General features: G+C 42.0%; 1 protein-coding gene across 2 annotated transcripts; it reads right to left on the bottom strand.

Moving 5' to 3' along the window:
- Positions 1 to 4,597: 4,597 nt before the first annotated feature.
- Positions 4,598 to 15,969, bottom strand: LOC311490242 (retinal Mueller cells isomerohydrolase-like). Of its 2 annotated transcripts, none has more exons than XM_084547644.1 (14): positions 15,889 to 15,969; positions 13,406 to 13,488; positions 10,664 to 10,814; positions 10,373 to 10,480; positions 8,081 to 8,222; positions 7,849 to 7,996; positions 7,253 to 7,334; positions 7,012 to 7,144; positions 6,739 to 6,881; positions 6,538 to 6,667; positions 6,203 to 6,317; positions 6,021 to 6,115; positions 5,822 to 5,933; positions 4,598 to 5,079 (listed from the first exon to the last, which is right to left on the bottom strand). In XM_084547644.1, the coding sequence occupies exons 3-14, from the start codon at positions 10,774 to 10,776 to the stop codon at positions 4,934 to 4,936; spliced, it is 1,467 nt and encodes a 488-aa protein (XP_084403770.1). In that variant the 5' UTR covers positions 10,777 to 10,814; positions 13,406 to 13,488; positions 15,889 to 15,969; the 3' UTR covers positions 4,598 to 4,933. The 2 variants fall into 2 exon arrangements, with proteins under 2 accessions (XP_084403770.1, XP_084403769.1); XM_084547643.1 differs by lacking the exon at positions 15,889 to 15,969 and adding an exon at positions 14,117 to 14,303.

Below are 15,969 nucleotides of genomic sequence, written 5' to 3'. Positions count from 1 at the left end.
ATTTTTTATATATTTATATATTTTTAATATTTGTATCCTTGTTATCAAATCAAATTTTATTTATATGGCACTTTTCATACATAAAAGCAATACAAAGTGCCTCACAGAGTTGAAAATCATCAAGGACAAAAACAAGACCCTCCTACCCCTGTAAAAACACAGAGAGACACAGAGACATACAGACACACATGGACATGTTTTTTTGTTTTGTTTTTTTAGGTTTATTTTATTTTATTTATTTATTTTTTGTTTTTTTGTTAATGCAAACAGATAGGACAGATAGACAGACAGATAGACAGACAGACAGACAGACAGAGAAGACAGGACAGGACAAAAAGACAGACAGACAGGACAGACAGGACAGACAGACAGATAGATAGATAGATAGATAGATAGATAGATAGATAGATAGATAGACAGATAGATAGATAGATAGATAGATAGATAGACAGATAGACAGATAGATAGATAGATAGATAGATAGATAGATACTGAGAGGATAGAGGATAGATGATAGAGGATAGAGCAGAGGTCTTCAACAGGGGGTCCAAGTTTTGGTTTATTAGACATTCAATCAGACAACCATTCAAACGCACACCTATGGGCAATTTAGAATCACCAATTAACCTAATGAGCATGTCTTTGGATGGTGGGAGGAAGCCGGAGTACCCGGAGAGAACCCACGCACAGGGAGAACATGCAAACTCCACACAGAAAAGCCCAAATGATCCATGGATTTGAACCCAGGATTTCTTTTTAAATTTAAATGTCTTTAAATACACATATACTGGAAAATGTTGAAGACCCCTGGGATAGAGGATAGAGGATAGAAGATAGAGGATAGAGGATAGAGGATAGAGGAAAGAGGAAAGATGATAGAGGATACAGGATACAGGATAGAGGATAGAGGATAGAGAATAGAGAGGACTAGGTCAGATGGAACTAGATGTTTCCCTGTGGTGACCCCTGAGGGAACAGCCGAAAGGAAAAAAAAGATTCAGGTTTTACACTCAGGAGCAACACACTGACTTTTTGCAAGCTTTCCACACCGCTGAGAAGAATCTGCGAAGTTTAGATTTCCTTGGTTGCGGACTGTCTAGGAAATGGAGATGGACTTGCAGATACTCCAAAACAGTTTCGTCAAAAGATGACTCTTCTGACATTGCAGCAAACAGCAGAGCTTCTGGAGAGCCAAACACTCTGTGAAGGTCTTTCACCATGGCTTTGGTGAGTTTTTTCATGTTGTCGTTGTTTATTCTGACAGTCGCGTCAATGGAGCTGACCTCCTCCATCACTTTGCCTGTCAGACGATCGATTATTCTGTTGATCGTGTCTTTTTTCATGGCCCTCTTGCTTCTCTTAGAGGATTTCATTATTATCCTCATGACTAGACAACAAATCAAGTCATCGGTCATGCTCTCAGTCACAGAAGTACCATCAGCCTTTTCTGCAAGTTCATCTCTGGACCCTTCAGATGTTTCTCCGGGTCTGAAACAAAATGCGTCACGGATAACGGCTGATGGAGGTCGACTGTCACGAGATGGGATCTTTGGAATCCCATTTTGTCGGATCAGATGTAACGAGTCATCATGCAACCTGTCATTCTTGGGTACTGATTCCACATCTTTTGAATCATCTTCACATGATTCAACTCTTAAATCAGGGGGAGTTTGTGCCTGCTCATTATTGGATTTAGAGGACCCTACAGGGGACAGCACGGTTTTCACAAGGTTATCTATTTTGGCCATTGCATCAGAAATTTCCTCAGTGTGGGCTGTTTCCTGCATTTCCTCCCTCTCCTTACAGGATAGCACCTGCTGCAAGAACTTTTCCACTGAGTCCTCCGTCATGGCATACAGGACTTCAGCAGAAAAGCGCAACTGATTGTCATCACCATATGTCCTGAACTTAGAGAGGACAGAGTCAAAAAGTTTCTTTCCCACTGGAACACACGGGATTTGATATATGTGGTTAACCATCAGCTGTTCGTAGATTTTATCAGTCAGCTCCTTTGAAAACTTCTTAATTTCCCTGCTGTACATGTTTGCCTGTGTGCTGCTGGCTTGTTTCGCAGGTTCTTGTGACTGATTTAATTTTTCCAGCATACTGTCAATGTCACGTTTCATAGTCTCAAAATTGATAGACGTTCTCTTCACTCTCCTCTCTGACGGCGTAGAAGAAGAAGAAGAAGAAGAAGCAGAAGAAGGTCTTGATTTTGGATAATCTGGAACAGCTCCTGGTAAAAGATTTTCAAGGTTGTCTTCATCTGTTTGTTCAGGAATCTCAACACTCACAATGAAATCGTTGTCCTTTTTCCGAGAGGCGGCCTTCAGATCTGACATCATTTTCTCAAACTGTCTTTTGACAAACTTAGAAAACTGCTGTCTTTTTGTCTCTTGAGTAACAGCGGGACTGTTCCCTAACAGAAAATCCAGTGAGCTGAAAAAGTTTTTCAGCTTACTAACCAGGGGCACCATATTAAAATGAGGCGTGGCTAGTTTGCTTTTCTCAGAATAATGCAGGTCATTAAGTATAGCACTGATAATTTCTTTTGCTGCTGCTCGAGCCTCCAAAGAGGTGCTAAGAGGAGGTACACCATCCTCAGTCTCTTCTGCCAAGTCTGGTGACTCACTGCAAACTGTCATGAGAATTTCACTCACAGCTTTTCTCACTGAGGGGGAAGAGATCAGAGATTGCACCTCCTGAGAGTCACATCGCTCTGGGAGTATTACCAGGTTTGGTGAAGAACCTGAGCTTGATGATGACTGCCGACATGCTCCAAAGCACTCACTTTTCAGACTGGCTGCAAGTCTTTTCAGACAAGTGGTAGCGTGAAATACCATCTGATTTAAACGGCCAATACTTGTCACGGAGCCACTGATGTAAACAGCAGGCTCTGAGGTTTCAGCAGAGCTGGTGATGGCCAGAGAAAGAGCGGATTTTACTTTCTGGGAAACCTCGCTCTCAACCAGAGCTGTCAACTCTTTAACTTCCTTACATTTTAACTGCGACCCATTAAGAGCCATACCAAAGCTGGTAGCGACAGAGTCTCCCATGGTTAGGTTAATTGTCTCTATAGCTGCAGGTACGTTGGTCGGAGAATCCCTCTCAGCGATGCACTCCTGCTGAACAGCTGGAAGGATGGTTTTCAGCACTAGTGCAGAAATACTCTGTATGATTTCAGTAATCATGTCGGTGAGTAAAGCTTGTGTATCAGAGTCATGAATCTGTTCAGCAAGCATGCTCCACTGTATTGGGGAGATTTTGTCAAATTGTCTAGTGACTATGGGCAGAACATCCTCTGGTGTAATAATGACAGGGCTGTCCATCTGGACTTCGGGCATCTCCACTGAAGACATATCTGTTTTGTTTTTGGCGCAGGGGTTTTAAATAAGTTTGATTAAACTTGGGAAACAGTTAATTTTCAGTAGCTCTAGAAACTCACAGTGTGTGTGATCTGGAAATCAGGAACCGAACCTAAATGCTTTTCTTGACCAGAGCCTCCTATTTAAAAGAAATCCAATGTGACGTCACACGAAAAGATCAAAGGACGGAATGGCTTTGATGTTACGTACATCCCTCATTACGCATGCGCGCAAAATCCCACGCATGCGCACTGAAACGCTCAGGGCCAAAAAAAAAAATAAAAAATGGCGGAAAATTTGTCAAATTTTAACTAACAGAAAAAACACTGCAGTTAATCTGACGAATGAGCGACGGCCAACAATCAATTAAAACAATGTCACGAGAGAATTTATACACTGTTATCGTGAATTTATTATCAACATTGAATCACTAAAACAAAATATGAGGGTGTGATATGATCTTAAACTTTATTACACTGTTTTTTTTTTCCTGTTAGGCGACAACTGTGTTTTATATTTAGAAATAAATTTAGTTAAAAAATACTCTGAGCTAGTGCTGTCACGTTAATATCAATTTCCCGGTCCATTAAATGACCGCCACCTGACCGGAACCTGAAGAAGTCTGTGGATCATCTGTGTGAACTAAAAACATGAGATCCACACGGGAGTTTATTGGCTCATGATGTAGTTTGAAAAAGTCTATATGGAGCAGTCTGCCTTCGCCTCATCCATTCATAGATTACCAATCTCTTTTCTAAACAGTCAATGTTGTATGTGACTTGAGAGCCCTAACAACACCACACTGTAACAAATGTAGTTGTTCATTTTTTCCAAATTTCCGTGCATTTTTATTACAATACTATGACTTGATCATCATTGTATATTTCATTTTGTTTAGTGGCTGGGCAACAACTGACTTCAGGGGTCCCACAAAGAATCACGGTGTGAAAATGGAGACAACGAATTTGGAGACAAGATAATTGAAACTGAAGTCAGACCTGATTTTCAAGTTTCCTCAGGCATTCGGAGAAACAGCCTACTACAGTATCAGAGAGCCACTAAAGCTCCAAAATCCCACATTTTATCAAATCTTTGTCCAATAAAAACGTGCTGCAGCAGAGTCCCTCGTTAAAAAGAACAATCTTGTCAGACATGAACATCCAACCATGAGGTGTTCATGTGTAAGAGGTTTAATGAGTATCAAAAACTGTAACACGATCATTGAAGTTTAATTTTTATTTTTATAAAGTTGTTTAAAATATAAGAATGATTTCAGAAATATACAGAAGTCGTTTTGATTATGAAACAAGACTTTCCATGCAGTAAATGTGATTGTTTTTGTTAATGTTTGCTGCTGTTCACCACCGTCCGTGTACAATTGTTCCACACAATAATAACATAATAAAAGCTTCGTGATATGTTCCACGCGTCAGCTGAAGAAAATGAGGCAGAAAAAAGGGTTAATGAGCGGTGCCGCGGACAAATATGTGGAGTTCATTCCTAAACAGAACGTCGAGTGTGGAGGCTGGATGTGTTTCAGGAAGCATCCTGGTCGTGTTCGAAGGAAATCACGGTTTGTACATCCCGTGCAAGGTCACCGGGATGATGGCGTTGACCTCGGCCCTGGCGAGCTCCGTCAGCTTCGCGGCGTCCAGCACCAGCAGGAAGCCGGGTCTCTCTGCGCCGGGCTTCACCACGATGCTCAGCAACACACCTGAAAAACCCGGACGGAGGAGGAGGTGACTGCTGTGTGTGTGTGTTTCACACCGTTTAAGATCAGACACAGATTAAAGTTAAGAGTTTGAAATGGGTTCAAGTTTCTGATGCAGGATGAAGGAAGTGCAAACCCTTTTAAGAAGACATAAAATAAAACACATCAACAGAAGGAGAAGTGAAATAATACAGGTTTAACTTTATTTTAACTCCTTAAAAATAGATTCACGTCTTACCGTAGGAACCAATTGTAATTTCAGTTTAAACTAACAAAGGTCCATTTTCAAGTAGTTCAAAGTGCCACCCAGGTGAACTTAAAGCTTCTATGAGGTCTGGAGACAGTTCTGGATACAAATACCTTTATCATTATGTAGCAACACGTTTATGTTTTCATGTTTTCTTCTCGGAGAAGCAAACAGCAGAAACCCAGACGGTGGGTCGTCACATTTGTTCTTTAGGTTCGGTTGGAGCAGAATTTGCAAACGTTTCGCTGCCATGGAGGGGTTAAGACTTATGTGAGTGATCATATTTACTGCAGATATGGACCAGACAATCTGAACAAATCAAATCATCAAAAGTAACCGCTGTCACTGATTATAAACTCAAGAAGTCAGCCTGGAAAATGCTGTCCAGACTCACAAGCTTTACTCCAGAAACAGATGAAATGCCTTGATACAACTAGACTGAATACCCGTGATTGTGGTGCACCGTCCACCACTTGGACGCGAGACTCCTTCACCTACCGTCGTCCTCCTCCGTAGCTCCAGGAGTTGGCACAAACAGCGGCTCCGATGGGTAGCACTCGTCCTCCTGCCACACCCAGGTCTCTTTGGTCTGCACGTTCAGCTTCACTATCTGCGGCGACAACCAGCTGACAGCTGTCAACACATGTGCTTTAGCGCTTTATGTCCATAGTGTCCTGACATAAAGTGAGTGTCATACCCTGTCAGGGATGAAGTGGTTGAGTCCCAGGCCGTAGGTGAAGGAGTACTTTTTCCCACGACACATAGAGTAGTTGATCTGAGGAAACTCAAAAGCTGAGACACAAAAACAACAACAGTATATTGTGTGCCTCTTGAGACGACATGTGTTGGTTCATGGGCATTAAATTAAACGGGTTTTACCCTGTTTTGGTAGAGAAAACAGGACTTCAGGCTCAAGCCAGATGGTGCCATCGCTCTGAAGAACGGCAGTAGCTGTAGTGTAGGGCAGAGATAACAGATTCTTCCCCTGCTCCACCTGAACACAAGCAAAGACGAGTCTTTTACACCGAAGATGAAAGGTCTTACAATCGGACGTTTGTGTCAATGTGGAGGAAAAGACCAAATGACGAGCTCACAGAGGGGAAGGTTGTAGATTTTTAGTGTAGCTAAGCCACTGACCGGCATCTCTATAACAACCAGCAATGGATGGATAGATATATAGACAGACAGATATATAGATGTAGGTGTGGACTCACCCTGTGAATATCCAGCGGCAGCACGTATCGTCTGACCTCAGGCTGAGGAGCACTTGCCGCTGCTTTCTTCACCTCCTCCCAGTCCTCCCTCAGGTTGGCCAGGTACAGGTAGTTATACACAAAGTCGTAACTGCGGAGAGAGGGACACAGTTACACATGTGACGCTTCAACACACACACAGTCACAGGGCGTCACACTCACCCTTTCCAGGTGCACAGGTCGACCACGATGAATCCCTCGTCTTCGTAGGTGTTAATGTGGTGAAAGATGTTGAAGGCTGACGTCCTGAACTTGTGGCTGCTCATATAACCTGCCGGGTCCTTAGTGGCCAGGTGGAACCATGTCTGCAAATCAAACACACCCTTCATGGCAATACTGAACTTCTAACAGTAAAGTATGTTGAGAATTAGCAGCCAGTTTGAGACCATCCAGCCAAGGGCCCCTCGGTTTTTCAGGGGGCCCCCCTCGTCCTACCCCCATGCTGCTGTTGGACTCGAAGCAGTCCATGTAAGTGGCCCCTCTGACGCTCCAAGCCGACAGGAACTTGAGCAGGTTGATCTTTACCGGCTGCTCCACGAAGACGAAATAGTTGTCTGTCATGCCGAAGCTACGGACAGACAAGGCGAGCAGAGAGACAGAGGTTTGACGGTAAAGAAACAAGGAACAGTCCTTCTTGATCTTTTCTGGACAGATGCTGTATGAGAACACTCTGTACCTGTGTACGTAGGAGGGCTTTAACCTCTCACTGCTGGGCAGCTGCACCATCACTTCAGATTTCTCTATAGGATCGGATTTATCTGGAAACACACACAGATATTAAATGTTGCAGCAAAGTATTTCTGCATTGCTCCTTTATTTTCTTTTTCCTTTCAGCGTCTTTGTCTTATTCTGTCTTTTCTTCTCTCTCCCTCTACCTTCTCATCCGTCATTTTACTCTTATTCAATCTCTTTGCCATGGACTCCTTTCTCCAAGTTACATTTCAAACGGCAAACTTCAGACAGCTTTTCTTTGTCTAAAATAAAATAAATACATCCTAAATGTGAAGAATCAATGACAGATTTTCTACAGTTCTCACTCTGTTTGCCTGTATTGTAATTTCCTTTATTTTATTTTTTTAACAGATTACCATTATATTAAAGTCAACCCGCTCAGAGGATGCATTTGTTATACTCCTCACAAACCCAAATAACCCGAAAAATCCACAAACGCCATAAAAACTCAAGGAATTAAGATTATTTGGATGCACTAATAAAAATAAATTGCAATAAATCCAATCACCGACACTGCCGGCGATTGGACAAGCCGCTCACCTTTCTGAGCAGGTGGGATCTTGACAATGTTATAGGCCAGACTAAAGTTCTTTCCGAAGCAGTTCCCGATGTTATAGACTGTGCCGTCTGCGTCAATGTGGGGGTGGGCAGTCACCCCATTCACAGAGAGGTACTTACACAGGTCCACCTGATTGTAAAGACAAGCGCAGGAGAATGCATGTTAACCATAAAACTAAATTTAACCCTAAAACTAAATTTAAACCCATCCGACCTTCTTCAGCGTCTCCAGCGAATCGGGGTCGACCTTGGTGATGTAATTGGTCTCAGTGACGGCGTAGAAGTCCTCGCCAATGGGGTACAGGTTCACTAAGCAGTTATCAGTCACCTCGATGCCTCGGAAGTAAGTGAAGAACCTAACAAGACACAAGACACAAGGAAAAGTGATGATGAGCTTCTATTAATCCAACTACTTCTTTCTCCAAAATAAAAGTACAGGAGTACATTGATATTTTTTGTGGTGGTTTACAAATGCTCCACAAATTATCCATATAATCACTACTGTTTTTTACAACCTGGACCTTATTTCTAGCATAAAATACGATTGTTTACTCACCCATATTGCACCCATTGCACTCGTTCAGGGGATAATTAGATCAGCATATAGCCATATAGTGGGAGTGACTGGGGCACCGAGACGCAGCCTCTAAATAACACATTACCTGCCACGAAACTCGTTCATTTCGCCTATATTTTGTTAGGATACGCTAGTGCTATTCCCTGTCAGTGTTTGGAATAACGCCGTTTAAAAGAACGGCGTTAGGTAACGACGTCATTTTTTCAGTAACGGGGTAATCTAACTAATTACTTTTCCCGTCGTTACAACGCCGTTAACGTTACTGGACGTTAAATGCGGTGCGTTACTATGCATTGATTGAATAAACTGTGTAACAGGAACGCACCCCTGGCTCACCGCTAGTGAGGAGGTGGGTTAATAACGAGGTAAGCGATTATGATTGGCTAAGGCAGAGTCATGTTTCATGGTAGCCAATCAGAGCCAGTGGTTTTACACACATGCCAGCACACGCGCCACACACACACACACAACAGCTAAACAGAGATTCGATGAAGCAGCAGAGATGGCGAGTCAGGAGCAATCCGATGAAAAGTTGGCATTTTCAAGGTGGAGATATAAGCACTACTTCAATAAATAAAAAAATTCATTGTGGTCAAAGGGAGGAACGTGCATGTAATGTGTACATTATATCCAGGAGCGAAGACTTTCTCGACATCCGTTGTAAGCAACTCTAATTTAATGAAGCATCTCACAACGACACACGCATCTACAAAGCTAGTGGCCAAAAACACCGATACCTCCACCACAGATGACAGCTCGCCGTCTAAACCCTACCGAAATATAAATATTATAAAAATAAATTTAATATAAATATAATCATAAAATATATATATAAATATCGGAAGTTATGTACAAACACCTGTCTGTTCTAGTCATTTCAACTGACTTGTGAAAACTGCTCAAAAAAATCCAAATTCTTTGACATATAGCAACTTTTTTTTTTTAACAGTAACGCAAATAGTTACTTTCCCTGGTAACGAGTTACTTTTATTATAGAGTAATTCAGTTACTAACTCAGTTACTTTTTGGAACAAGTAGTGAGTAACTATAACTAATTACTTTTTTAAAGTAACGTTCCCAACACTGTTCCCTGTTGAGTCCGGAGTTACCTGTTATTATCATCCGGGGTCTGTAGATTCACCTACAGACCCTGGATGATGTCTTCTGACCTGGATGATGTCATCTCTGAGCACCGCGCGCACCCGTGGTGGTCGGCTTGTTTACCTGTAATTTGCTACTGCTAGTTTTTTGCAACATGGCTCAATATTTTTCCGATTCTGAGGCTGTGGACGAACCATAGCTGTAGGTCAATCTACAGACCCTGGATGATGATAATAGGTAACTCCGGACTCAATGGGGAATAGCACTAGCGTATCATAACAAAATTTAGAGGCTGCGTCTCGGTGCCCCAGTCACTCCCACTATATGGATATACGCTGATCTAATTATCTCCTGAACGAGTGCAATGGGTGCAATATGGGTGAGTAAACAAACGTATTTTATGCTAGAAATAAGGTCCAGGTTGTAAAAAACAGTAGTTCCCCTTTAACAAAGTGTACAGTGGATTTTCGCTTTCAAATTTAATGGCGTTGATGATAAATTTTGGGGTCACACAGTGGAAGGTAAACAGCAATAATCTATACATCAAGTCAACTGAATCGACTCCCAAGATTTTGAGTGGAATTTCTCAAACATGTTGTTAGAACAATTAAAGCAGATGAGTGTCTGTGATGAATCAACAGACAAAAAAATAAATAAATAAAAAATGTGTCTCAGCTATTATGGTGTTCTTACCGACCACAGGAATGCAGAGTGCTTCCAGCTTTCCCAAAATGTCCCTAAATATTATTTTCAGAAGGGACAAACTACACTGAACACCTAAAATGTTTGAAACGTTGGTAATATTTGAGCGTGCGGGTTTGGTTTTACCTGGAGAAGATGTTTTTGCAGGGGTCTGGATAGGCCGCTGTGCCAAACTCAGTGATCACCACCCTGTTCTCCGTCATGGCGCGAACGTAGGCATCCGTCTTGATAAACCTGAGACACATCATGCAACAAAGACGGAGTTAGCTGACACCGATCCGTCGTCAGATGTTAGAAAATGTCTGCATCTGCAAGTGCATGGAATACATGAGCCAGATTTTTCTCCCACGCCATTTTAACATCTCTTAAAACACCCACATACGCGTCTAGATCAACGCCAGAATGAGTTATCCTTACTTCCTGTAGTATGTCACCTGGCCGTTCTTCAGGTCAAACTTGTGAATGAGAGCCTGTCCGTCAAACAGGTGGTGGAAAGGTTCATCTCCCACCTCGAACAGACCCGGACCCATCCTGAGAAGACTGCCCCCGAGCCATGATGGGATAACACCTGCACACACACAAGATAAGGCTGTTTAAATACTGAAGGCCTGAGGCTCACAGAGCGTCTTCCGGTTTTTGTGTTTAATTGCGCAGTGCCCTTTTTCGTTCAGAACAATAAAAAACATAAATTCAATAAAATGTTGCTGAAGATGGGAAATAAAGTCTCTTCTCTGGTCGGTAAACACCGGCATCACAGTAGAACACTGTGCTGTTTGATCTAATGGATCGCGGTTTCAGAACCACAAACAGCAGTTTGCTGTGTGTGCGTCATGACTTCGGAAAGTGATACGCATTTTAGAACAAGCTGTAAAGTCTCTCTCTCACTGAAAACACACATGTTACCATTTATTTATTTATCTCTGCTTATTTTAGTGATCTGCTCAGACTAAAACCTGAACCCTGATACCGTTGACGTCAGTTGAGTAGTTTAACCGGATTTCAAATGCGACCTAAAACCGTCTTGGGTGTGTTCACACCTGTAATTTAATCTGCATGTCTGAAATTGGATCACTTAGGACATGTGTTCATGCCAGGTCTAAACAGGGCCTCTGAACAAACAGGCTTGCGAGTTACTTGTTAACCAGGTAGTGTATTTAAAGGACATATTTGACTTCTGTCTGCAAATCATATATGGGTCAATTTTTACACTAACAGAGGAGGCTAAATAAAAGATGAAGCCAAAGCAAAAAGATAAAAGTGAAGCCAAAGCAAGTAGAGCTCCCCCTGGTGTCTGGCTGCAGACTGCGCAGACTCTGGCTCCAAAGTCGCAAGATGGCGCAGCCCGTATGCCCGGGAAAATAGCGTCAGTTTGGCCAGTATTTATACAATCTATAGTTTTCCACACATACATTTTGGATCTGTGTCGCCGCAACAAATGTGCAGATGTGAGTATTTGTGGTTGGTTGGCTGCCGTTTCTTTTGATAGACTATAGACTAATGTGAGAAATCGTGTTTTTTTTGTCTAGTATTTAAAATCTTTTGGGCTGGAAACCCTTAACTACGGTGCCGGGCAGTTCTTTTTTCCATCTAGGCCTTCAATACCCTCCAAACCTATCGTTATGACGCCACTGCTACAGAAACCATCAACATCATACGGTTACGCAATAAAACAGGACGTTGCATCGTAGACAGGCATCTCATATAGAGAGATGAATGCCATCACTTAGAACAGTTCAAAAGTCTTTTCTCATTCACTGCAGCCACAGCGCACCAACACCACATAACTCAAATCCAGCAGGAGCATCAATGTCAGCAAAAATATACATAAAAGATGTAAATATAATTAATTTTATTCACCAGAACTTAAGAAACCATTTAGAGTTATCCTTATAGCGCTCATAGTTGCTGCCCTACCCCTTTCCCGGCTGGGTCAGGCTAGCTAGGTCCTGGGTTGGGCGGCCTTTCTTGAAGCTTTTGCTTCAAAGTCTGCAGTGAAAATGGTTTTCTAAGAAGATCGGCAACCAAATCGATAACCTCTCTTCCTTACGCCATCGTGGGTTAAAAAAAATAGCTATCAAAACGTTAACGAAGAAGATTTGCTTGTGCAGCTCGCAACAGATGATCGTGAACCGCTAGCTTGGTTTAAACGGAGCGGCTCTCTGACCCTCCAATCAGAGGACTCTACCGTGGGGCACAGAGAAGGCCTAAGACTAGGAACTTGAAATCTGATTGGTTAAAGGAACAACGTCCTTACAATGAACTTCAAGCTTTAGCCGCCTTCAGTTTTAAATGCGAAGGCCCAGGCAGATTTCTTTGACTCCGACAACACGTGATGTCTGAAATATGATTGGATAAAAGCTCAAGTGCAAAGTTACACTGCCAGAAGCACCACTGCTGAGACAGACAAGCCATAAAATGAAAAGGTTATTGTGAATAATTTAATAAGTTTAATATTGGAAAAATATTAAACTAGAAGTCAGTGATTTTGTTCAAGTTTGGACCCAGCAGAGAAAGCTTTGCTGGCCCTGACGGCCAACCACTGCTCAGCTATATCTGGCAACACTACAGGTGTGTTATGTTTATCATGTGTTTCTGCGTGCCAACTCTGGCTCTGAGTTGTTGGCAGACCTTTGCTTTTGACATGTGTTACAGGAAAAATAGACTCAACTGACGAGATAATGGTAACAAACAACGGACAAATGAAACTATTGATCGGACGATGGCGCAGATAACAGTCAAGACATTTCCCTCTAAATCAAACATAAAAGGGAATGTCGTCAGGATTCATTCTGTGGTATTTATGAACGTCTCATTTCATGTTCAGATGTCTCCAAGAGGACTGAGGACTACCATGTCCAGACATTGAAGGAGTAGTACAGGGGAAAGAGCTGGGTTCTGCTCAAGGTTTCTTCCTGTTAAAAGGGAGTTTTTCTTTGCCACCGTCGCCTTCAGGCTTGCTCTGGGGGTTTCAGGCTGGATTTTGTAAAGCGTCTTGGGACAATTTGTATTGTTATTGACGCTATATAAATAAAATTTAATTGAAAAATGAATAAGGATGCTGAATAGACTCCTACTCAGTTGTGCATTGGTAAGAAAATAACAGTATTTTTTAATTTGTCATTTTTAAGTAATAAAGTTCTCGGTTACTCTCCCCTATACCTGTGACTTCTGCAGGTATCGGCTCATTCAGCTCCTCCGCTGTCTCGAAGATCTTCTTGTAGCCTCCAGCAGGATGCTCCACACTGGAGAGCAAAACAAGAAATATCAACAACACGAGTGAGTCAAAAAAAAAAATGGTGTTCAAGGCTGACTTCTTTTTCTGTTGAATCTGGGTTGTCTCTAAACACCATTAGACCGTAGCCTATTCCACAACATCAAAAGCTCCAGAGCAGCTTCTACAGTAAATGAGGTTGTTTTGCTTGCTGCTTGTTTCTGTTCTACCCACGGAAAACTTTCAAGATTTGCCTTTCAAGCTTTCATCTATCAAAGTTTCATTTCTTCTCTGGTTCTGTTCCTTCCCTTCTTTCACTCCTTTTATTTTTCTTTTCAGGCAAAATGTTCAAGCTTGTCTGCATTTATTTCACTGAATGCTGGAATTCCTTCCTCCCTTTTTCCAGATGGCTCACACCTTCTTTTCTGACTTTTGAGGCCAGTTACGCTGTTCTCCCGCTACGCAGAGAAATACCTTGTGGGAAGCTTTGCATCAGAAAAAAAATCTTCTCAGTTGACTCACGGTTAAGATATTTTCTCTTGCAGCAGAACAACACTCATCTGCAAACTACTTTCTCTCATTCTAATGTTGTGCTTTGCTATTCTCAAACATGCAGTTGAGGAAAAGACAAAAAAAACAAAAGGCAGAGCGTTACTTACCGGCTGACCATGCTGCTGAATGCTCTTCACACACTTTCTACACTCACACACGCACACAAGTTGTTTGCTAGAGAGACTCTGGCTTGCATTTAAACGCAGGTTTCCTGTGGCGAGCGATGGAAACTGGGCCTCTTCCTCCTCCTCTTCCCCACTTTCCCCTCCTCTTTTCCATCCTTCCTCACTCCCTCTCCTTCTCATCTCCTCCCATTTTCCCTTTCAAGGCTTTTGCCCCCCCTCCTTTCTCACCCACCAATCCCCCCGCCCCCACAGTCTTAACCAGAGCCAAACAAGCCAGCTTTGTTTCTGCTCCTTTCAGCCGTCTGGCCCTCAGCTCCAACACAATCTTTGTCAACCTGGGAACACAAGCACTCACGCACCTAGCGGTGAGGTGGGTCAAACTCATAAAATTGGCTTTTAAAAGCAGCGTGTTGTTGGTGTTCGGAGGTGGATGTGCGTGTAGAAAGAATTTAATTGGATCCAGACAGCCTCAACAAACACTCAGAAACTATTTGACTTGGCTACCCTGGAGGGAGGGGATTTTAAAAAAAGTTGTTGAATAACTATGTCTAGTTTTTGTTCTCTGTCATCCTGATGAATGAAAACTGAACCCTGAATAGAAGAAGAGTTGGCTTTCAAAAGGTGAGAGGAATAATCCGTCATCAAGTGAGCGTGACCCTGCTGAGAGAGGGTTAATTTACTAATGCCTGTAAATAAATAACCAAAACACTTTAACGACCAAAATACTGCGCTTAGGAATTTAAATTAAAAGCATCTTGTGCTTTTCTCATCTTGAAACTCATTTTATTGCGTAATTGAAAATATGTCTGTTTGGCAGCCAGCAACTAACAAATGTTTGATCTATTATTTATGCCCTTCAGAGAAGAGATTCCTACTTTTCTGATCTGTGGAGCTGCATGTTTTCGGTCCGTGAAAGTTTTCACAGCTTCAAACAAAACAAATTGTCACAATCGTGGGGATTTGTTGTGTGCTTTATGTTTGTGACCTTTAGTGTTGTGAAGACATACCAATTTTGGTGGATCAGTTTTCGATGTTACGAGCTGGACGAAGGAAGTAACTTGGTGTGGTGCCATACACTAGTTGTGTTAGCTTGCTAAGCTGTTAGCCTCAGTGGCTTAGACAGATATAGGGCCTACAGGATGTACAAGTCAGCACGCCTTTAATACAAAGTATAAAGGATATATATATGCAATAAAAGGACATGACAAATATGGTGTAAATATAAGATGAATATACAATGTTATGTTGCATATATATTTATTGGATGCAGTGTTTTCCAATTATTTTGTATTGTGTTGTGATTATTCGACTTATTATTGCACACAAAAGGGACACACTGCTGCTGCCATGTGGAGACGGTTCTGCTGGAAAAGACCCAGTGGACACCGACTAATGAGAAGAAGCTGAGCTGACACTTGTGTTTCTGTGCCATACTCTAAGGCAACTGGGCAGAGGCTAGAGACTTGGTTTGAATTATTTTGTCTCCAAATTAGTAGTCTCCATTTCCACACTGTGATTCTTTAGGACCCTTAAACTCGCTTGGTGCCAAGCCACTAAACACAATGAATTATAATGCGAATGTATGGCTATATTTTCTAAACAGTGTGGTGTAATGTACACATATAGCTTTTTGAACTTCTTGATGTCTGTGGTAATTTTTGTCATGCTTTGTTTTGTTTTTTGCCATTTTGTCATGCAAAAAAAGTAAACAAAAAAATATATATATACACAAAAATATAATTCATTTTACTCACCAGAATTTATGAAACAATTTAAAGTTCTCCTCGGAGCCAAGGTTAGTGCTAGTAGTTGCTGCCTTGAAAGTGGCGAACACA

The sequence above is a fragment of the Chelon labrosus genome (assembly GCF_963514085.1).
Source record: "Chelon labrosus genome assembly, chromosome: 7".
Classification (NCBI taxonomy): Eukaryota; Metazoa; Chordata; class Actinopteri; order Mugiliformes; family Mugilidae; genus Chelon; species Chelon labrosus.
The sequence above is the reverse complement of the archived record's forward strand: the minus strand, read 5'-3'. Positions and strand labels throughout refer to the sequence as shown.